The 20,746-nt window shown below is 30.8% G+C and overlaps 1 protein-coding gene across 2 annotated transcripts in view; it reads right to left on the bottom strand.

Moving 5' to 3' along the window:
• Window positions 1–3,239: 3,239 nt before the first annotated feature.
• The window catches only part of LOC108725663 (low affinity immunoglobulin epsilon Fc receptor), a 105,667-nt gene continuing 88,160 nt past the window's right edge, over window positions 3,240–20,746 (bottom strand). For both annotated transcript variants that reach the window (XM_018452847.1, XM_018452848.1), the window contains 3 exons: window positions 10,547–10,659; window positions 4,464–4,699; window positions 3,240–3,777 (listed from right to left, as the gene is read on the bottom strand). In XM_018452847.1, the coding sequence (XP_018308349.1) occupies window positions 3,660–3,777; window positions 4,464–4,699; window positions 10,547–10,659 (467 nt within the window). In that variant the 3' untranslated portion in view covers window positions 3,240–3,659. The remainder of the gene's footprint in view (window positions 3,778–4,463; window positions 4,700–10,546; window positions 10,660–20,746) is intronic.

Raw genomic sequence — 20,746 nt, 5'->3', positions numbered from 1 at the left:
CAGCCAATCTTTTCTTTCAATATGAACGTTATTAGACGTGTTCAACTTCCTCGTAAAAAAAATGAAAAGAAAAGAAAGTTATTGAAAATCCATTTTGAGTAGTTGCGATGAACCAAGTTAAAAATTCATTATTACTGATATAAATTATCTCTTCAATTTATTTTGGCTTATCTGCTACGTATTCTTTTGTAAGTAGAATAATAAATTTTTATAAACAGTCTAGGTGGTATTAATTAATTAATATTACATTAATTGTAATATATATATATATAATGCATTATGATGCTTAGCACTATAATTTTACCATAAAAAGTTGCAGGTGCGAATTTACAGTGACATCTATTTCACTCGTTTTAAACAATGTTTTATATAACATTATTCTGTGTATCAACACCGATCTCATTATCAACCTTCCTCTTTTCTATCTCCCAAACTCAATGACCCTTTCAACCATTTCTATTTTTTCTCCCTTCGAATAGTTCTCATTCTCTCAAGAATACTGTTATCTCCTAGCTTTGGCGAAAAATCGACAGAACTACTAATTGCTTCTGTCAATCCAGATAAGAAAGTGGAGTGCTTAAATGGCAGTAGGACTCTGTCAGAAACACAACTCGTGTCGACTGAAAAGATTGCGAGGCGAACATCATCTGTAATTTCCATTAAAGCAACTCCAATTCTCTCTCTCTCTGTCTCTCTCTCTCTCTCTCTCTCTCTCTCTTTTGTTAGTTAATTAAAAGTGTTAACAATATTTCCTTTTTTTTTAGTTATTTGCAGTCAAGCCGAGATTAATCGTAAACATATACATACTACAGCATAAATTCTGAAAGTTTTTTAAATTGATTTATTGACTTGTAATATGACATGATAGAGATATATACCTAGCATTGTAAAAAATGTTTCTTTTAATATTTGATATTTTTGTTTAAACAATCTAATAAATCTTCGTTCTCTATAAAGGAGATTAAAGGAAAATAAAAAAGACAACTAAATATTTTCCATAAAATGTACTCAATAAATCTCTATAACTAAAAAATAAGAATTATTATTATTACTTGAATGCAAAAGTTGAATATAGAATAAGTTAGAAAAATTTGTATAACAATTAGATTGTACCCATTAATTATTAAAATAATTAAAATAATTATTCGTTTTAATTTGATATATATAACGAGTAATATAATGAAGAATTGTAAATTATATACTTTCCGTTCCAGAAATGTAACAGTAATATATTTAACATTGAATTTATCAGAAAATATGATAAACGAATTAATTAATTAACGAAATGCATGATTACACAATTCAGTACCAGATTTCAAGAATTAAATTTAATATAAAAATACAGAAATGAAGTAAATGTGTATGTTTTAATAAATCAAAAAATCAAAGAATAGTTTTGATTTTATTATTTAGCGCTAAATAATGCCATGTACAACACCGTTCTTTATAATTTCTGACGGCGAATACATAGAATACATAGAGTACAACGACGAACCCTCGTTTCATTTACCATGAAGGCTAACTATTGTCCAAACGAGATCTATCACGATGCTCATTTATACTGCGACCCAATTAACGCAGATCGTGACAGTTATGACGCTGAACGAACCATATTTTCATTCAACAACGCATTCAGGCATCGTTGCCAATTATAACAGTAAAATTGGAGATTCAAGCGCATCACGCTAAAAAAGAGTGTAAGGAGTAAAATATCAAATTTTTTAAATTATTAGATTTGAAATTCAAATTTCTTTTTTAAATTATGTCGAAAAGCTTAAAATACGAACATGACAAGAACACCATTATTTTAAATATCCAAAAATTGAAAGAGATCACAAATGAAATCTCAAAGACATAAAGATAGCTCTCGAATTTATTGATATTTACGATTTGAGGAATCTAAGTTTTTACAAATTTATTACTACATACAAATTAAAGATTTTTCATTTTATCTATGATAGAGAATTTTAAATGATATGAAAGGTTACAAAAATGAATAAATGAATACATCCAAAACTTATCATTACTCTCTTATTTTTATAAAATTATCGAATCAATAACAGTTACGGTCGCTGCTGGTAAAGTATTTTATCGAAATTGACTCATTTGAAAACACGAAAAAAAATGTTTTATATATAATTATATAAAATTATATTAAATTATATATAAAATATTTTTTCCCAGGAATGTCAGTAACTAAACGACTGAACATTATAGCATCACGAGAGACTCTTTTGGTTAATTTATACTACTAGCAATATTACTTGTAGCAATCATTATCTAGTGTGCGGCGTAAATATATACAGTTTACATATATGTATGTATATACATGCATATTACGTACAGTGTTTGCATAATATATTAAGATATAAAAAACTAAAGTATGTGGTAAAGTAGCATACATTCGAAATTAGTAAATGTCAACATTAATCCATTCGACTTAGTTAACTATTTCGTATGTTACATCGATAAATTAGTTCAATCGTTTCTTCAATCGCTAAAAAATTGTCTAATTTGATTTAATAATAAAAATATACTTGCATAATAAAGATATACATGCGTCAAAATAATTCATTGTGCATGCACTGGCTATTTAATAATTAAAAATGTTTAAATTTCTATAATAATACCTACAACAATCTGTGTTTTATTAGAGAATTACTCAAGATATGATATGATATCACCATGCGTCAGAAATTTTCAAATTCGCCATAATCGAAGAATCGAAAGGCAATCATTGCATGGCATAAATAAGCCATTTTACGACAATCTGAAATTGTATATTAATGAGAATTAATACAAATATAAAAATAATTTATAACAATGTCATATGAACATTAATATTGTCTTTCTCATAATTTTTTCATTTTGAATTAACAAATGAATAGCAATATCTGTAATATAGAGAAACATTAGTCAATCGATTTTTCGATTGTGCGTAAATAAAGATTTCACGTGTCGTCTTGTAAGATTTCACGTAGTAACTTATAAAATCATCTCTAATAAGCAGAGGTAAAATTAGATTTTTAAAAAGAGATAAACAATAAAAAATATATAAAATGTATCGATGATTACGCATCTAAAGATTTATATATAAAAAAAACGTATATGCATTTACTTAAAATATAAATATGTAAAAAATTTCTGTAGTTTATGCTTTCTCTTTTTAAGAATAGAAATGTTAATTGTCTATTATTGTTTAAATTTAAAACAAAACTTTTTAAATACGTAAAAAAACTTAAATACATTGCATAATTTAATGTCAAGCATTCTGTCTAGAACTGCCTCTGCACAAAAAGCAAATAAATCGTTTTTATCGTCCGACATTGCGGATTTATCCAACGCTCGGTATGTCGCCTGGTGATTCTTTTACGAAAGAACTGACTGAATTGGGTGTCGTTTTGCGCGCACACTGAATCTGGACGTGTAAAACGTGACAACGGTAGCGACTGGCTAATCACGCATCGTTTTCAGTCCGAGCGCACATGTCACGTCAAGTCTCTCTACCTTGCTAAGTCCACTGAAACGAATGGACGGTCGATGAGAATGTCACACGCAGTTTCCTCGAGGATCACCTTGAGGACACGCCATATACTGATATTTGCACACGAATATTCTCGTGCGTTTAGTTCCTCCTTCCAGCTTTTCTCGCAAATTGATCACTGCACTTCACAGACGAAGAAAGTCTCGAAGCTGCAAGGACTGTCATTCCATTTGAGTCCTTTGCCATCTCTGTTCCAGAGCTCCAGGCAATGTTCCTCTTCGCCGTTTTCGTACCTGAAAGAAAATGAGAAGACTAAATGAAATTCGGATTATTTTAAGCAACAAAATGCATAAGGAAGTAAGTTATCTAATAACGTATTTGATATTATATTTAATATCAACCTTAAAAAATCAACATTGCATCTTCTTATTTTTAAAATTTTGGAAATTTGCAATGTATATAAAGTAATGTAAGACATAATCACTATAGCGCGCTTTAATAATTTTGAAAATATAACTAGAATGATTGAAATATTCTGTTATTATTTATTCTTTTCTTTTTGAAGAAGTAATTATTAATATCTTTTTAAATGACAAAATGTATCGATGACATAATATAATATAACAAATTTTAGTAACACACGCATAATTACACATTTAATTTATCATCGTATGTGTTATAATTGTGTTTTCTCAAAGACGAAGGACGTACAAAATAATTTCATATTACATAAATATATTATAATTACAGAAATATTAAAAATATTGCAACATAAAATACTAAACTTACTTTTGAAATCATTGAAATCACAAAAATTAAGTTTCTTTTGCTATTAAAGAGTCCATGAGAATACCTTTCACCGGAAATGAGTTTTAATATCTCAATGACTGATTTATGCCAATCGTATCGCAATGGTATAAATTTCCGCAATCAATATCAGAAAGAATGTAAATTGTTTGCGATCGTAAAGCACTCTTACCGGAAATTATTTGGTTCGCCGACGTTCCAATTCTCGAACGTGATCGGCCTACCATTAGCCATCCAGAAAAAGGTTCCCTCCTCAGCCTGGTCGGTGCCAGAAGTCCAAAAATGCTCGTGACCGAGACCGAAGTCCTTGATATGCTTCTCAAGTCTATCGTTCTCCTCTTGCGAGGCTATACTCGCCAGATGCATCCCGTGATAACGACAGTATTGCGAGGCTCTGTACCAGTTTGCCTGCAGTGTAAAGAAGGGATGGTAATACTCTACTCTAACGTTCTTTTTTTTTGGCAAAACGCCATTAATTGTACAAGATATTTTACATAAAGTATATGCAAAATAAAATGTATTAAAAATTAATGTAACAATTTATTGTTATTATATTTGCTACAAATATCAATGTACATTTAAATATTGACGATAAAATATTTACTACGCACCTAGTGGCTAGTATTATATACTATGTGTACAAATAATTTTTAAATCATTTATGATGCTAAATAATGGATTAATCCGCTATAAATGGCAATTATGTAAAAAGGAATACTGTGAGAGAGAAATTTAACCTAAAGCGATGACCTAAATCATTATGTATTAAACACCACAATAATTATGACAAAAGAGCAACATTTGAACTATTGGTAAATTATGAGTAATTATATTATGATAAGGATAAGCTGTCATTAACATTCATATTTAACATTTGTGATCATCATTGATTATAGCAGATTGGTCGGTATTAATAATTAACAGCATACAGATTGTAGGGGCACATTAATATTCACATTAAAGTTATATAATCATCATTCTGGTATCAATTTCGGCAGATTATATTCGAGAACCTGTTTGGAATATTACTAACGTATTACTAACGAAATTATTTAATGTGTCAATAATACAAATTATATTATTGCATGAAAATATGGAAATAAATAGAATGAATTTTTCTCACTGGATAATCAAAGCTACTAGTATTGTTGTACAATTCAATTATTAAATGCAAAGACCTTTGCTTGTTAATTTTTAAAATAAATTAGATTTTACTAAAAATTCTGAATGTAAGGGAAAAGATATGCTAATAATAATGTTTTTAATATGAACTTTATTTTAGATTATAGTAGAAATACTACTGTGTGTGTTAAGAGAAAAAAAATCAGTCTTCCTCAATAAAAAATTAAAATTTTTAGTAACAGATAAGAATATTCCAAACTTTTTTAAATCTCTTGAATTTAAAATTGATCTTCCATCGTTTTCCAAAACAATCATGTACATATACGTATATCTTATGTTTAGACAAGTTTAACAGATATGTTTAATATAACCTGTACATCGCAATATATTTTATGCGCTTGAAAGAAACTTGACGAACGTTGAACGTACGATGAATTCGTACTTCGACATTTCAATATTACACAACGTATCAGCTGTGTGACTTCGATTCGGTCATTCGCACTGCATTATGTGATTTTTATGACCGCCCGCGCCGTACGTTGCAGAAGCACGAACGCCTCTGACTTCATTGCGAGTTCTTTACGATCGTTACGAATTCCCTCGCGATGTTTCGTCGCATTCGCGCCCAGTTGCTGCGATCATTTAAGTGCGAAGATGGTTCTCGGCCATCACACATCGCAAACGTGCCATCTTCATATTTACAGCATCCTTAATAATGCAACATATAATATAACAATATAACGCATTCTTCTTTGCAATAACAAGTAATCACGAAATCGAACTGCAATGGAAGTCACAGAACGTAGTGCTTCTATGAGATTCTATTCGTGATTCTCAAAATTTTTTATCGGCATAATTAGGATGCATAATACACGTTTATTGAGAGACTGGATTATCCATTTGGAATTCTTGAGAACGACTATTATGAAACACGTATATATAGCAGCTTACTTCTGCAAAGTATATATGTATGGAGTGCAACTTTCGGTGCGTCTTGTATATTTTGATAATTCGCCAAGTTATCATCATTATACGTTAGACAAAATTTCGCAATAATAATATTACAATAATAAATTCAAACTTATCGGATAAAAATGAATTTTGTATCATTAAAGCATTTTTTAAACATGTATTTCATAAATATTGTTAAAGAAAGTTTATTACAATATTTAATACAAATCTGAGAATAAATATTGTTTTTACATACACAGAGTGTTTAAGAAAAGTGATTATCGCAACTTTGAGAGAATTTTGCATATTCTGCTTGTTTCGTAGAACTTAATGAATCTTTTTGGATCTTAAACGCTACGCTAATTAAAGTTTGTTCAAATTAACATCGCCGGTAATTAACACCGTTGGTATAAGCTAATGCTTATGTAAATTATTTGTCTTAACTGCAAAGTGATCTCCATGTTAATGTAATAGGTACTAAACTCGGAGTTGATATATGAGTACCTATAAATTAAATTTTAATTAATTTATTTTAATTAATAATTTTAATTAGTGTTTAATGACTAATTAAGAAATTAAAAACTGTAAAATAATTCTAGAAATAAATGTTTTTAAATTCATTTTTAAAAAAAGAATCCTAATGTTTATAAGACTTATTTTTTAATTTTCATTTCATCATCACAATTATAAAATACTTTTGTGTTCGCTATAAACTTTTTATTATCTGTATTTATTCTTGTAACATTATTTGCAATAATTTTTTTTAGCAATCCACTTTATTATTATTATTATTTATTGTTCCAATATCTGCATATGGCATATATCGTATACTTACATCTTTCACTTATGCATTTAGCTGTTTATAAAAAATGTATTCAAGAGCATGATAAATATTGACTTTCGCTCCGTCAATGTCAACGGTACCGAATTTCGTCGCTGTTCTCTCGTTGCTCTTTCGCCGATCCGTCTGGTGTGTACGATGGGGCAAGGTGGAACGCGAAGGACGCGAAAAATCGAGTGTAACCTGCCGAGAATGCAAATAAAGCGCAATAAATAGAGCGCCGTCGCGATTGCACGGGAGCGGCCCGACACGACGGAGTTGCATTACCGCTGCATTCCCTTTCCGCTCGAATCTCGCAGCGTATACGCTCTCCTGCGCCGCCACGAAACGTCGGCACGAACCCGTCGTTACTCGTGCACGATGGCTTCGCTTAAGCTCGGTCTATCCTCCCTAAACGAAACAGCAATCGTACGTGACGATCAGTGGCACGCTATTGGCTTTTCGGTTCCGAATACTGTTTCAGGACATACCGCGTAACGAAAGAAAATAAAGATTAAAGGTAAAGTAATTAAAAAGTAGAAACATTTGTCTTCTCTAAACGGGCACATATTTGCTTTTTCTGACAAGAAGAAACAAGTAAAATTGGGGACTGATATTAAACATATTTGCTTTTTCTGACAAGAAGAAACAAATAAAATTGGGGACTGATATTAAACTGTTGTAAAAGTAATATGTGATTATAGAGGAGAAGGTGGTATTATGACACCCCAGTTACATTTTACACAATAACATCGTTAATAATCAATATTAATAATATTAATAAATGTTGAGTCGATTCTGGACTTAAAGTTACGAAATATTGATTACTTAGAATACTATTAATAAAAATGTGGCGACATTGCATAATGACTCGAAGAAAAAAATGGATGGTAATGTAGCCTTTTATAAAAACAGCCTTAAAATATTAATTTTGTTTAGAAAACAGTATTTGGTTACAAAATTAACAAAAAAGTAAAATATTTTAAAATGTATGCAAATGAATGTATATACATTCACATACTATAACTTCTGCATATAAGCTCAGTACTAAAAATAGTACACGTAATATAAAAAAAGCTATAGATTAACAGTACAGCTACAATAAATTATCAAATAATTATTTTGATATGAAAACCTCAAAAAAACGGTCGCAATCAATATCTATAGAGGGCCACATTAGCAAAATGCCATGGTATTGTTTAAATTTGCATAACTCAAAATATATACAGTCAAATAAAATGTTAAATAGTAAATAACACACTCAAAATTATATATATTCATGTGATAATACGCTCAAGTTTAAGAAAAATGAGGGGAAGTAGGTGTAATTAAATGCTAAAATATACCTCAGAAACATTTCGAAATACTTGAAAGTAAATAAATCATAAATAAAGTTCACAGCGTTTATTAAATAAAGATAACCTTATACGGTCAATAATACTGTCAGTATTAACAAATACTGACAATATTACTGATCGTGTGCTGTTAATATTGATGGAGTGACGTAGAATATTGATGACGATCTAGATTTTGATTGTCGAGTATCAGTATCGCTTTACTAGGATTCATGTCACAGTATAATAGATAATATACGTAAACCTAAAGTGAAATATATTGTCAATAATATCGATCGTGTAAAGTTGTAGAAATACAATATTGATGCATACTGTCAGTATTACTGATACGATATTACTGATCAGTATTATTGACCATGTAGGGTCAATAATACTTAAGTATTATATATAATAATACTAATATACTTAAAAAAATTAGAACCACTTTTGAACAATTAATCTAATTTTCTGTACTTCTATGATTTTAACTACGTTTTTTTTTCTTTTAATGATAAGTACTGCACAATGAACTTTATTTTTAATTCCCTGTTATAAAAATAGAAGACGTTATTAAATGTAAAATCTTTTACCATTTAAAATCTTTTAGGATTTAAAAATTATGTGGAGATATCAATATATAGAATTACAAATAAATATGGAATCCCTTTAATAGATTCCATTAATGGATCAACTAATGATCTGTTTATAATGCAGTAGGATCGATACACTTTGGTCCACCAAGACATGCATAAAGAACACTTATCTCGCCACAAGTCAAACAGATTAATTGGAGCAGCAAGAGAACAAGTGATATGTTTGCAATCTAGAACTTGACTTTCACCCCGAAAACCGCCTCCTTTCCTAACTTAAATAAGTTCTTCATTGAAGAGAGAAACAAACACAATCTGTCATCAGGAGAACCACGAAATTCAGTGGAAAAGTCGGTCATTGCCCGGCAATGAGCAAAGTTGTTTTGCAAGGTCTCGATTAATGGAGCGTCGTCCATTATTTGCTTGCGAATACAAAGAGGACTCGTCTTTGGTGATTCGATTAAAAGAGAGGGTCAAGAGAGAAGGAGAGAATTTCCACTTCTTTCCTCTTCACGCTTTTGTTGCGAAAAGTCCGATTAAACGAACGCCTTTACGTCACTTCCATTCATCTCTAGCGAGGTCGCTCCGACCGGAGCGATGGAATTACGAAATCCGTGTTAATAGCGCGTGGGTCAATAAAAGCGCCTAGGCTATCCGGGAAAGCCGTAATAAGGGCGTCTCTAATCGATACGATTGTGTTCGTATGCGGACACGCGTTTACACACGTCAGAACCAGGAATGACGCTCTCGAAAGACCCGCATGAGATCAGCACTACCTGCGAAATCCTCGAGACAGAAAACACGCTTTTAACATCAAACTGTCACAAATTTCATAAAAGAATTCTACAATTTTATTTTGATGAATTTATCGTAGAAAATAATTCTTATATTTTATATATAAATAATTAATTGAAATGGATACGTATATATTATTTCTTTCTCTTTGAGCTTGTATCGGTATCATTTAACACTTATAATTAAAATAAAAAGAGCTTTGCGTTAAATGCCAGATGAGATGTTTTAATAAGAAAGTGTCACTATTATTGTTTAAACATGCTGATATATGTATAACTAGAAAATTTCGATTTTATACTCATGATTTACATTATTTATAATAATAAGTTTGGCGTTTGTAATTTGAAATCATTTTTGCTTGGAACTCTTTCAATTTTCCTTTACGTGCCAAATGTTTCGTTTCTTTTCTATGTGTTTCACTTCTTTCATCACGCGAGCTTCTCTGCTGCAACCAACACAGGGTCACTGTTATCCGAAAAGACCCTTATTACTATCCTGGTTCCCGGCATTCGATGCACCGTAAAACCGTCCGTGACAGCAAAGCCGGAAAGTTACGAGCTCGGAAATAATTTGATAAAGTCCAAGACCCGAGTCGGGTCGACGGTTCGGTCAGATAAATCAGCGTAACTGGCAGGAGCGATACCTTGAAGAAGATCCCCAAGTAGTATCTCTTCTCGCCCAGCTTCAATAAAGGCATCGTCCATCTTGAAGCCGCCAAGCTGTTACTATGTTCGTCCACGCAGTTTGGACAGTCGTCTGCAAAGAAAATGGAAAGGCTATTAATATCGATACGTATATTTAAGTAGAATAGATGATAAAAGAAATAAAATACGTGCAAATTTTTTCTCGCAATTTTATCTAACAATCCAGTCAGTTTGTACATCGATATAGAAAAAAATCAGTCTCTGATATGTGATCGAAATAAAGATTTAAAGGAAAATTTATAAGAAAATGTATACATCTTTCTATCAAATAAATAACAGTTTCATTTAACGGCGAATGACTTAGGAAAGCTAATCGCAAATTCAAAATTAGTTTAAAAAATATCATGATATAACAGTAATTTAATTCCAATAATAATCAATTAATAATATCTTCACACATATATACATTCCTATATAAATTTTTAAGCTTTCAAAATTTTTCAAAATAATACATTATTATACATTTTTCAACAAATACATTTAATAATCACATTTATGTTGTGTAAGATATCTAAAAGACATCTTATCTCATTTATGTTGTATAAGATATCTAAAAGACATCTTTTAGATATCTTACATTAAGTAAATGTGATTATTAAATGTATTTGTTGAAAAATGTATAATAATGTATTATTTTGAAAAATTTTGAAAGCTTAAAAATTTAAAAGATGTCTTTTAGATATCTTATGCAATATGCATGTTATCAAGGAAATTAAATGACATATCTTGTCTTAATATTTACATAACTTCTAACATTGATCTATTCATCTATAAGTTAAAATCATCACAATGCATGACTTTGATTCAGCAATTCATGACGTATCGGCTTTCTGAAAAGAAAGCCGATGCGTCATGAATTGCTGAGTTCTTTTTGCATTTGTAAATTAATTATTCATAATCTTGATTTATCATTAGTGTATTCTTCTTTAAAAAATACAGCCACTTGAAAAATTTCTCTAAATACTTCATCTTTCTCACAGATATTCCATTACTAACAAAGTATATTGACGAGATATCTTTCTCTTCGAAAGATATACAAAAAAATTATACAAAGAAAAAGTATATATATAAAGAAATTTAACAAATCATAAATTAATAATGCAAATCGAATATATTACTAAAGATGATTAGTACTAATAATAAAATTAGACAGTTAATAATAAAATAACATAATTTTTTATTATTAATTAATATTATTTAATAAAATATCAAACTTTCAAAATATATTAAAAATAACAAGAAAACATAATTATTTTTTATTTAAATTATTTTTACATTTAAAAAGCATGTTAAAAACGTAAATTCTAATTATAAAATTTGTAACTTTATATACATATTTACAAAAATGTATTTTATAAAAATACAAGCGTTTCTGTGTGTGTGTATGTAGTAATATATAAATTTCCGTACAGTTTCATAATCTGCAGTTATAGAGTTAAATATTTACATGTCACTCGAACAATAAATTCATTTCAAAAAATGATATTAAGCATTCCATCGTAATGTAAATTGAATTAATTCGCGTCAATCTAACTCACGTCCAGTTAGAGAGGGACAGATGGCAAAGTGAAATTTCATAAGCCTTTTCTCCAACTGCCGTTAACATCTTTTTAATCAGCAATGCATTCAGTTTCTCTTACTATCCAACTATATTAGGAGAATGCAGCAATTGCGACTAAGGACTTCAGCACTTGCAATTACGCAACGCGGAAAAGATTACACATATACGTATACGCATATAATTGTGTGGTTGTCTCGTTTACGTCTTCACGCATATCGTCAAATGTTAAAACTAAATGTTACTTTTAAGTAGCTAGAATAGTAGCTTGAATAGAAGTATAAAAACGAAAGTCAACTGGGACGAAATATGATTTATTGATCTTCAGTGGTATGATGATTATGCTGCCATGCATGCGGGAGTAATTGCGCTACCTTTCCTGGGAAAGTATAATCACGTAAATGTTGTAAATAATTACAACAAGATTGTTGCAATATCGTAGCGTTAAAAAAGGCTATCTGTCTATATAAATAAATATTTAATTCTTATCACTTAATTACCAATACAATATACATATATAAGTTATAATCAGAAGTATTTTGAAGCAATAGTTGAAATATATAAAATCGGCAATTTTCAAAGACTTAAATATTTTTACATAAATGTCGTAAATGTATACATGTAATACATACGCTATATGTAATAGTGCATAACGCTGCATTTTTCCTAATTTGCTATTGCAATATTAGCAAATGCCATGAATAAATGTACAAAAAAATGTGCAAAAGAATAATTCATGGAAACAAAGGATAGGCTGTCTACTTTGATAAATTTATAACTGAATAAATTATATGAAACAACAAAATCCCACAGTCGCAGTATTGAAGGAACTGAGTTTCAAACATTCTTGTTCATGTATAACATTTTTAACCTTGATCAAACAAACGTGAATTATGAAGATACAAATCGTGCTTTGTGTCGCCCATATGACGACGGCCGCTTTCACCGGCTCACGCACTTCTCGGTCTGATGCGATCCCATTCGAAAGTTGTCTTGCAACTTACCGAGAGATGGGTCGACATAAAATGCAAAATTGCAAAATGGCATTTTTCCAACGACAGGGCGATGATCAAAAATGATTAATAATGTTCGCACAGTAGTAGCTGCCACATCGGAGAATAATGCGCGTGGCACAACAACGGCGATATCGCGTTTTACGAGAATCACGGAAGTCTGTCGCCGGAGGTTGTGTACGATACCACGCGTAAATGTGCGTCTACTTTATCGCGTTCTATGCAGTAAGGCTGAATTACAACGGTTACACCAGCGATTGCGTAAACTGCGAATCTCGTTGTACGTCTCGTCGGCGCGACGTGGCGCGACGTGAAATTTTGGTAACGATTCTGTCTGTTCTGCTTACGGCACGACAGAATTTCTCTGACGAGGCTCGTTCGTTATAACGAGCGTGTTATGCGTGCATGCGTGCCCGCGTCGACGCTCCGTTAATTGTCGCGGTAAATGAAGTGCACTTTCGCATAAAGTAGCCGGGAGTGGCTTTTTTCGCACTTTCGCGCGCGCGCGCGCGAGTCACTTTTTCTCATTCACTCTTTTAACTCGCTGCATTAATCTCACTGTTGTTAACAAAAATTCGTTGCTATTCTTCCTTTATGCACTTTATTATGCATTGTACATAAAACGCGAAATTATTGTAGCATTACCGCTGTGTTACAAGGCGAAATAGATTAGCAGTTACGTCGTTTTTGTCGTTTATGTTATCGACAGGTTGTTGATGTGAAAAAAAACTAACAGCTTTTTCTTTGTGATAGATGGTTGTAAAATATTGTAAGGAAAATAGAGATTACTTATAAATAAGCTATATCGATTCATAATATTATATAATAAAATAGAATAATAAAATACGTAACAACTACATACATTGCATATAATGCAACAAATCATCTCTCTCTCTCTCTCTCTCTCTCTCTCTCTCTCTCTCTCTCGTGGGGGGGAGGGGCGCTAGGGCATCATCTTGATTCGCGTTCAATACTGTTTTGCTCGAGTCTTTCTTTCTTTCCTTGTATTCTTCATTTTCATTTTCGTTTCTACTGTCGAAATTTTACCATTCAGTTGTTGCTTTATTATTTTTACTGCCTGCATCTTTTTTCTTTTTTTGTATTTTTCTTTTCATTTGTATCTCTACAGTTGTATTATTACTTCTCAATCACTGCTTATCTTTTTTATTTAATCATTGTTTATTTTTATTTTTATTTTTATTTTTCTTTTGTATATTTTATTTTCATCCTCATCTCTACTGTTGCAATATCACAATCCAATCATCACTTATCTCTTAGATATTATTGTTTGTTATAATTTCTTCATTATACTATTTACTATAACTTCTATACGCATAATTCTTAGAGGGCTCGCCCTAGAACTGCTTAATAAACGCTTAATCAATCAATCAATCAATCTCTCTCTCTCTCTCTCTCTCTCTCTCTCTCTCTCTTTATGACTGAGAAAATTTTATAGTGTACTAATTTTTTTTGTAATACACATCTAGGACATAAATCTTGTGATTTGTTGAATTCTCTTTTATATCCTGGCACCTCATAAAATTTTTTAATTCCCTATATTTCTTGGAATGTTTTATTCTCGCTGAAATTTTATGTTCTGAATACAAAAAGATGTCTTAAATTCTTGTCGTTAAGTCTTTTAATATAAAAAATATTATCATAAAGGTAAATCTATGAAAAACAGTCATAAAACAGCGCTCGAGTTAGCTTGACTTGTCGCGTAAATTGAGCAAAGGTAATACGGCGAAATTGCGTCGTGCTAAAGTTCGCGACCTTTGTAAAACTAAAGAAGATAACAAGCAGAGTAGATGACTTCTTGGTTTCATTGGCGGACTAATTAGGCCGGCGTACTGCATATTTTAATAATCGCCTCGTTAATCTCCGCGCCGCGGCGTCAGAAAACATTTCGTCGCGTTAATATTCAGCAGACTTCTTAATAGACACCTCCGACTTTTGCTTCCTGTTCCACTTTTTGGTTCCACAACATTGCTTCTCGTCACACAGATTACAAGATAGAAAAAGGATAAATTGCTTCCATTAAAAGAGCTATTAACGGATCTTGAGCTACCGCAACTTTTATTATTCAAGTTTTGGTATGACTGTAGCTTAAATTCTCCGATGATGGTACATATATTTCTTATTCTTATAATTAGTTATATGTATATATATGTATATATATATGCGGGATTAATACAGAAAAAATTGTTGGTTTTAATTTTAGTAATTAACGTTAAAAACTAATTGTTAAAAACTACTTTTAATTTCTTAACTGTGCTACAAAATTCTTGGCAAAAACAATACATTAATATTAATTTATGAAATTTGTATAAATTTAAATAATATTAAAAGAAAGTATATCTCGCGAAATATAATAATGGGTAGTTCGCTGTAACAATAAGAGCTGTTTTTTGAATAATGTGAGAGAAAGCATAATTGTGGCGTAATTAAGTGTGCCCTGCGGTACTATAAAAAACCCGCAAAATTCGAGGGATTTAGATGACACTGTCCACGCCATTGTTTATTCTACAATGTGCGCATTCTGCTAAATCCGTTGCTCGAATTTACAAATCCACCAGCGGCCATTACTGAACTTAATATATGTCACAATATACAAACATCGAGCATACTGTTGTATTTGTAAAAGAATAAAATATTGTAAATTCCAACAAATAAACTTTAAAATAGTGGATTTATTTATTATAAATAAAACAAATTAATATTTTTAAAAGTTAAGTTTTGTATTTCGTTAAATAATTGACGGAGGAATAGAAAACGTAAATTTTTAATACTTATTATGAGTAATTAATAATTAATACAAGTCTCAATATTTCACGTAATAAAATTTTTAAAGAATGAGTCAACTGTATAAATGCATTATCAGCATTTTTAATAAATCATTAATTAATATTGTTGGAAATTAGTCAAATAATTAATGTAAAAAATAATATTGAAGAATATTGAACGTTTCAGAGCAATACAGCGCTTCAATAGCGCACAAATTAAAAATCAGTTAAAATTTGTTGTAAAAATGAATATCCGATTACGATTATTTTGAGCTCACAATCAAGAAAATAAATGGTCCTTCGACTCTTAAAATGTCCGATTTTATCGACGGGCAAAGCCCGCAATCATGTAGAAGAAATGACATCGTAAAATCGAATTTTACGAGTGCGATCTTATTCGCATATAATCTCGAAAATCGCGTGAATTAAGACGACGCTATCTGCAAATTTAATTATCTTTCAAAAGCTCACAAAATCGTTCGACAGTCCATTGAATTATAATCAAGGGACAAATTCTTAAAAGGTACGATAATAAAATTGCTGACAGAAACGATGACAGAATTTCGCTGATACACAGAAAGAACGATTTTGTTGAAGTAAAAATTTAGGTAGCTACAAATCTAAAAATAATTTTGTTAGATCATAAAAATAATTATATAGAAAATTCAAACATGATGAGAACAATGTAAAAGGGATTCTAGAAATTAGTTTAAGTATCTTCATTATCTTGATAGTCCAACAAATTATTTCTAGATCTGTATTTAGCTAAATTTTTAGATACTTCAGCAAAACCGTTCTTTCTGTGTAAATATACAAACTGTATTGTACGTAGATATACAAACATGAATGTTATTTTTGTATTTCTTTATTATCAATAACTAAAAATACAAAAATTGTGTAAGATTTGAGACTCATCTTCAAGAAAATATGATAATGCGATCTGTTGATTAGTTTTCACATTGATAATTCTGTAGATCAGAAAAAGAAATGTCGAAAATTGTTGTTCAGGAAATCGCTTTTCAATAAACGCGGTTGCGCTTAATTGATTGCATCCAATCGACCCGAGTTATGCGCAGTTTTTAACAGCCAATGATTAATGTGCTACTCTGAAGCAACAATACGCACGTACTGAAACGATTGGAGCTCTGTCGAACATTGCTCAGCGGTCATTTTATTATGCTCAGTCGAATCGTATTAAAGTGACTAATGAATGAGTACCTTAATTAAGAAAACGATGTCTCAAGTATATTCTAAATGAATATCAAACACATAAATCAATTTCTCCTCAGAAAATGAAATTAATTATTTATCGGTACAAGAGTTTAATCACGTCTTTCGTCTTCTGTCTATATTCGATGTTGAGTATCATGTCTTAAAATACGTTTTAAGTGTCTTCAGATCTTGGAACGCTTAAAGAGACGAGCATCATTCACAGTTTTAAGCATGGAGTAAAAGCCACTATAAAGCTTTGAGTACGTATACATAATCATTGAGTATACATACAATATGCGCAAAAAAAAAATGCGACTTTCACAACTAACACTTCAGTTGTCGGTTTAGTTAAATAAAGTGAGTGGACGGGAACAAATTTGATTATAACATAAATATTTTGTCCTTTTACCAAATATTTATTCGATATGATTTCCTTTAATTGCAATCACTGCGTTACTGTGTCACATTCAGCAAACATAATAGTGATTAAAAGAGAGTCGCATTTTTTTTGGCGCATACTGTACACATCTTAAATGTTTATATTATAATGTAAAACTATTCTTGCCGTGTTTTATTTAACAACAATTTAACAATGTACGGCAAGAATACACTCGAGTATTAAAAGAACGATTGAAATCAATAAAAATAAAAAGTTAAAAAAAATAAAACATGATAAATAGCTTATGTTAAAATAATTAATAAGGTATGGTTATGGCAATAAAAAAAGATGATTGTCCTCAATAAAACGATCCCGCCGAACGGATGAAATATTAAGAATAACGGTGTCTCTGATCAAACTGTCTCTTTTAATCGGACGTTAAGAGAACGCTTAATAATCAGCCAATCAGATGACCGACTAAACTTCACGAGAGCGACCGACCTTCGTTCAGCGTATCCTTGACACGCTTTCGAAAAGGCAGCCGTCGCCGCCAACGCGGGTCACGTTTGGCGTTTGTATTCGCCGAGGAAGATTTTGCTGAGGATGACAGACATGCCGCATGTGGGCAAAATCACGGGGGCCACGTTACGTAAATGTCCGTTATGGCGCAATGCATACTGATGGGGTGATCAAAGCGAGCAGTCACGGCCCACCGACATGCAACTGCACCCTGGAGCTGTCAATGCACAGCGGCAATACACAGTGACGCACAAGCTAAATGGCAACATATAGTGTCCAGAAAGATTATGGACAGTGCGTATGATGACAATCCTCTCTACTCTTTTCATGCAAAATATTAAACGAACAATGCACACACATATGATTCGACAACTTTAATTACATTTTTTATGTTTTTATCATATCGTCATTAAATTTTAGAAAATATTTGCTATCAATACTGAATAGAATAAAAAGAAGAAAAAATGTTTACAATATATTTTAGTGAGAAATTCTGTGATAAAATTGGAGTTTGTTCCTTCATAGGAAAAACAGACGCTTTATCCTAAACAGGGATAATGTTACGCAAAGTATCGGCTTCGATAGTAGAAATATCTTTGAGACTATCGAAGTGGGTTGTCCTTTCAGTGCACTCGCGTGACTCCCAGTTCTATTATGGATCGTATACTGGTATTGCACACCGTCGAAATGGTTGTGTAGGTAGATCCAATACGATACGATCCTCCAGAATTGGTGGCCACGTTGGGAGCGATGGAGAGGACAGAAAGAAAAAGCGATGGTTTGGGTATCGTTTTCGGCAAATGGAAGAGGCAGGTTCCCACATTCGGTGATGGAAAATGGCTGCCATCGGCTGAAATTGACTCGCCGAATCGCGATGTGGAAAAGCGGATGCGTCTCGACGCGCGTCGTGATCTCGTCAAGCGTATAATCAGTATGGACAGAACGTTTCAGATTTAAAAGAATCTACGTTTCTCTCTCTATATCTTACAAGTGTAATTCCCTCCGGCAAATCTCCTCCGAAGGAGACGGACACGTCCCTCTGGCACGATGTTGAATAAATTCCGAATTTATTCGTGATCTGTTTTGAAATTTCCAATTCGCTTTAAAATTTCACGGTATTCTCTCGTGTCTTTCTACTACTATTTTTATTTATTGCGAACGATTTCTTATTTGATTAATAAAATATTAATTAATTAAACATATTTATATAATATCAGTATTATATAATAATTAAAAGCATTACAGTATCTAATATAAATTGCGACATGATTAATAAAAAAATTTTAACATTAACATTAAGCGTATAAAATTATATAACTTAATATTTATAATAAATATATTTCTTAATTATACATTTTTCTCATTTTTATTATATTATATTTTATTAAATCATGTTATAGAGAAAATGATATGATTTTTACATATTTTGTTTATTATTAATATTAATATCCAGTTTAAAAATAAGAAATAATCATTAATAAGAGTTGATAATTAAGTAAACTATTTTCGCTTGTAACTAGAGAATATAATATACAATAATTTTTTATTGAATATATATTATTCAACAATACGACACTTTAATATCTACTATAATTTTCTAATATTGGATGAGAGAGAGAGAGAGAGAAAGAGAGAAATTGAGAATTCTTGTTAAAACTCATTGTCATTTAACAGAATTTAATTTCAAATAAATAGTATTTAATCAACTGTTCGTCTTAATTCTTGTCTAAATTAGAACATAATATGACTAAAAAATCACGAAATGGAAAATTAATCTAATAATCTGACCGCAAAGTTTCCAGTAAAGCTTTGTAGGTACAATGAAAGAACGAAACAATTTCATGAATTGTAATAGCTTTTGCTATTACAATAATTAGTTTCAAGAAAGATGTTTTTATTTAGAGTTTGACTCCCGGCCGAGGTAATATTTTTTCGCAATAAATTTAATTACAGTTTTTTCAGCTTATTAACATCTTTAAAAAATATAATACTTGATTGAGCATCGAAATTATTAGAAATTAATTTAATTCACGAGATTACTAAGATAGTTTAATTGCGTTTATATAGTTCGATTAATTCGGCGCGCAGTTCGAAAAAGAAATATGGTATATATGCAAGTATATATATAGTATATTTAGTGATTCTAAATTTTAATTATTTAAAGCATTAAAGATCTAGCTTCGACCGTATAGATTTTGCAATTGCTAATATTGATTGTGTTCTCACATAAAACGGTCTAAAATAATATTGTTTAACTTTATAATATAATTTATCAGTAATAATAATAATATGATTCAAAATCATATGTTTAATATTTGATAGGAATATTTCAAGTAACCTTTTCTGTATGACAAATAATTTAACTAAAAGCTTCTGACCTTTAGATTCAAAATATTGCATTAAGACTACAGAAATAGCATGAAAAAAACATTTTCTGAGTTCAAAGAGTTCCAATTATATTGTAAAACTTTTTAGAGTATCTTTAACTCAAAAATTTTCATGAGTATAATAATCATAAATCAGATCTTAGAACTCAACTCATCAAATGTCATAAAGTCATAAGAAATAGAAAAAGAAGAAGTGTCATCAGTGTGTAATGACAACTTAAAAACGCCATCATTGGAAAGATACTCCCCAAGTACTTCACCCCAAATACCGAGCTCCGTTATTACTGT

This window comes from Mycetomoellerius zeteki, unplaced genomic scaffold (assembly GCF_001594055.1).
Source record: "Mycetomoellerius zeteki isolate Tzet28-1 unplaced genomic scaffold, Tzet1.0 scaffold35, whole genome shotgun sequence".
Taxonomy (NCBI): Eukaryota; Metazoa; Arthropoda; class Insecta; order Hymenoptera; family Formicidae; genus Mycetomoellerius; species Mycetomoellerius zeteki.
Note: the sequence above shows the minus strand (reverse complement) of the source record. Positions and strands in the feature narration are given on the sequence as shown.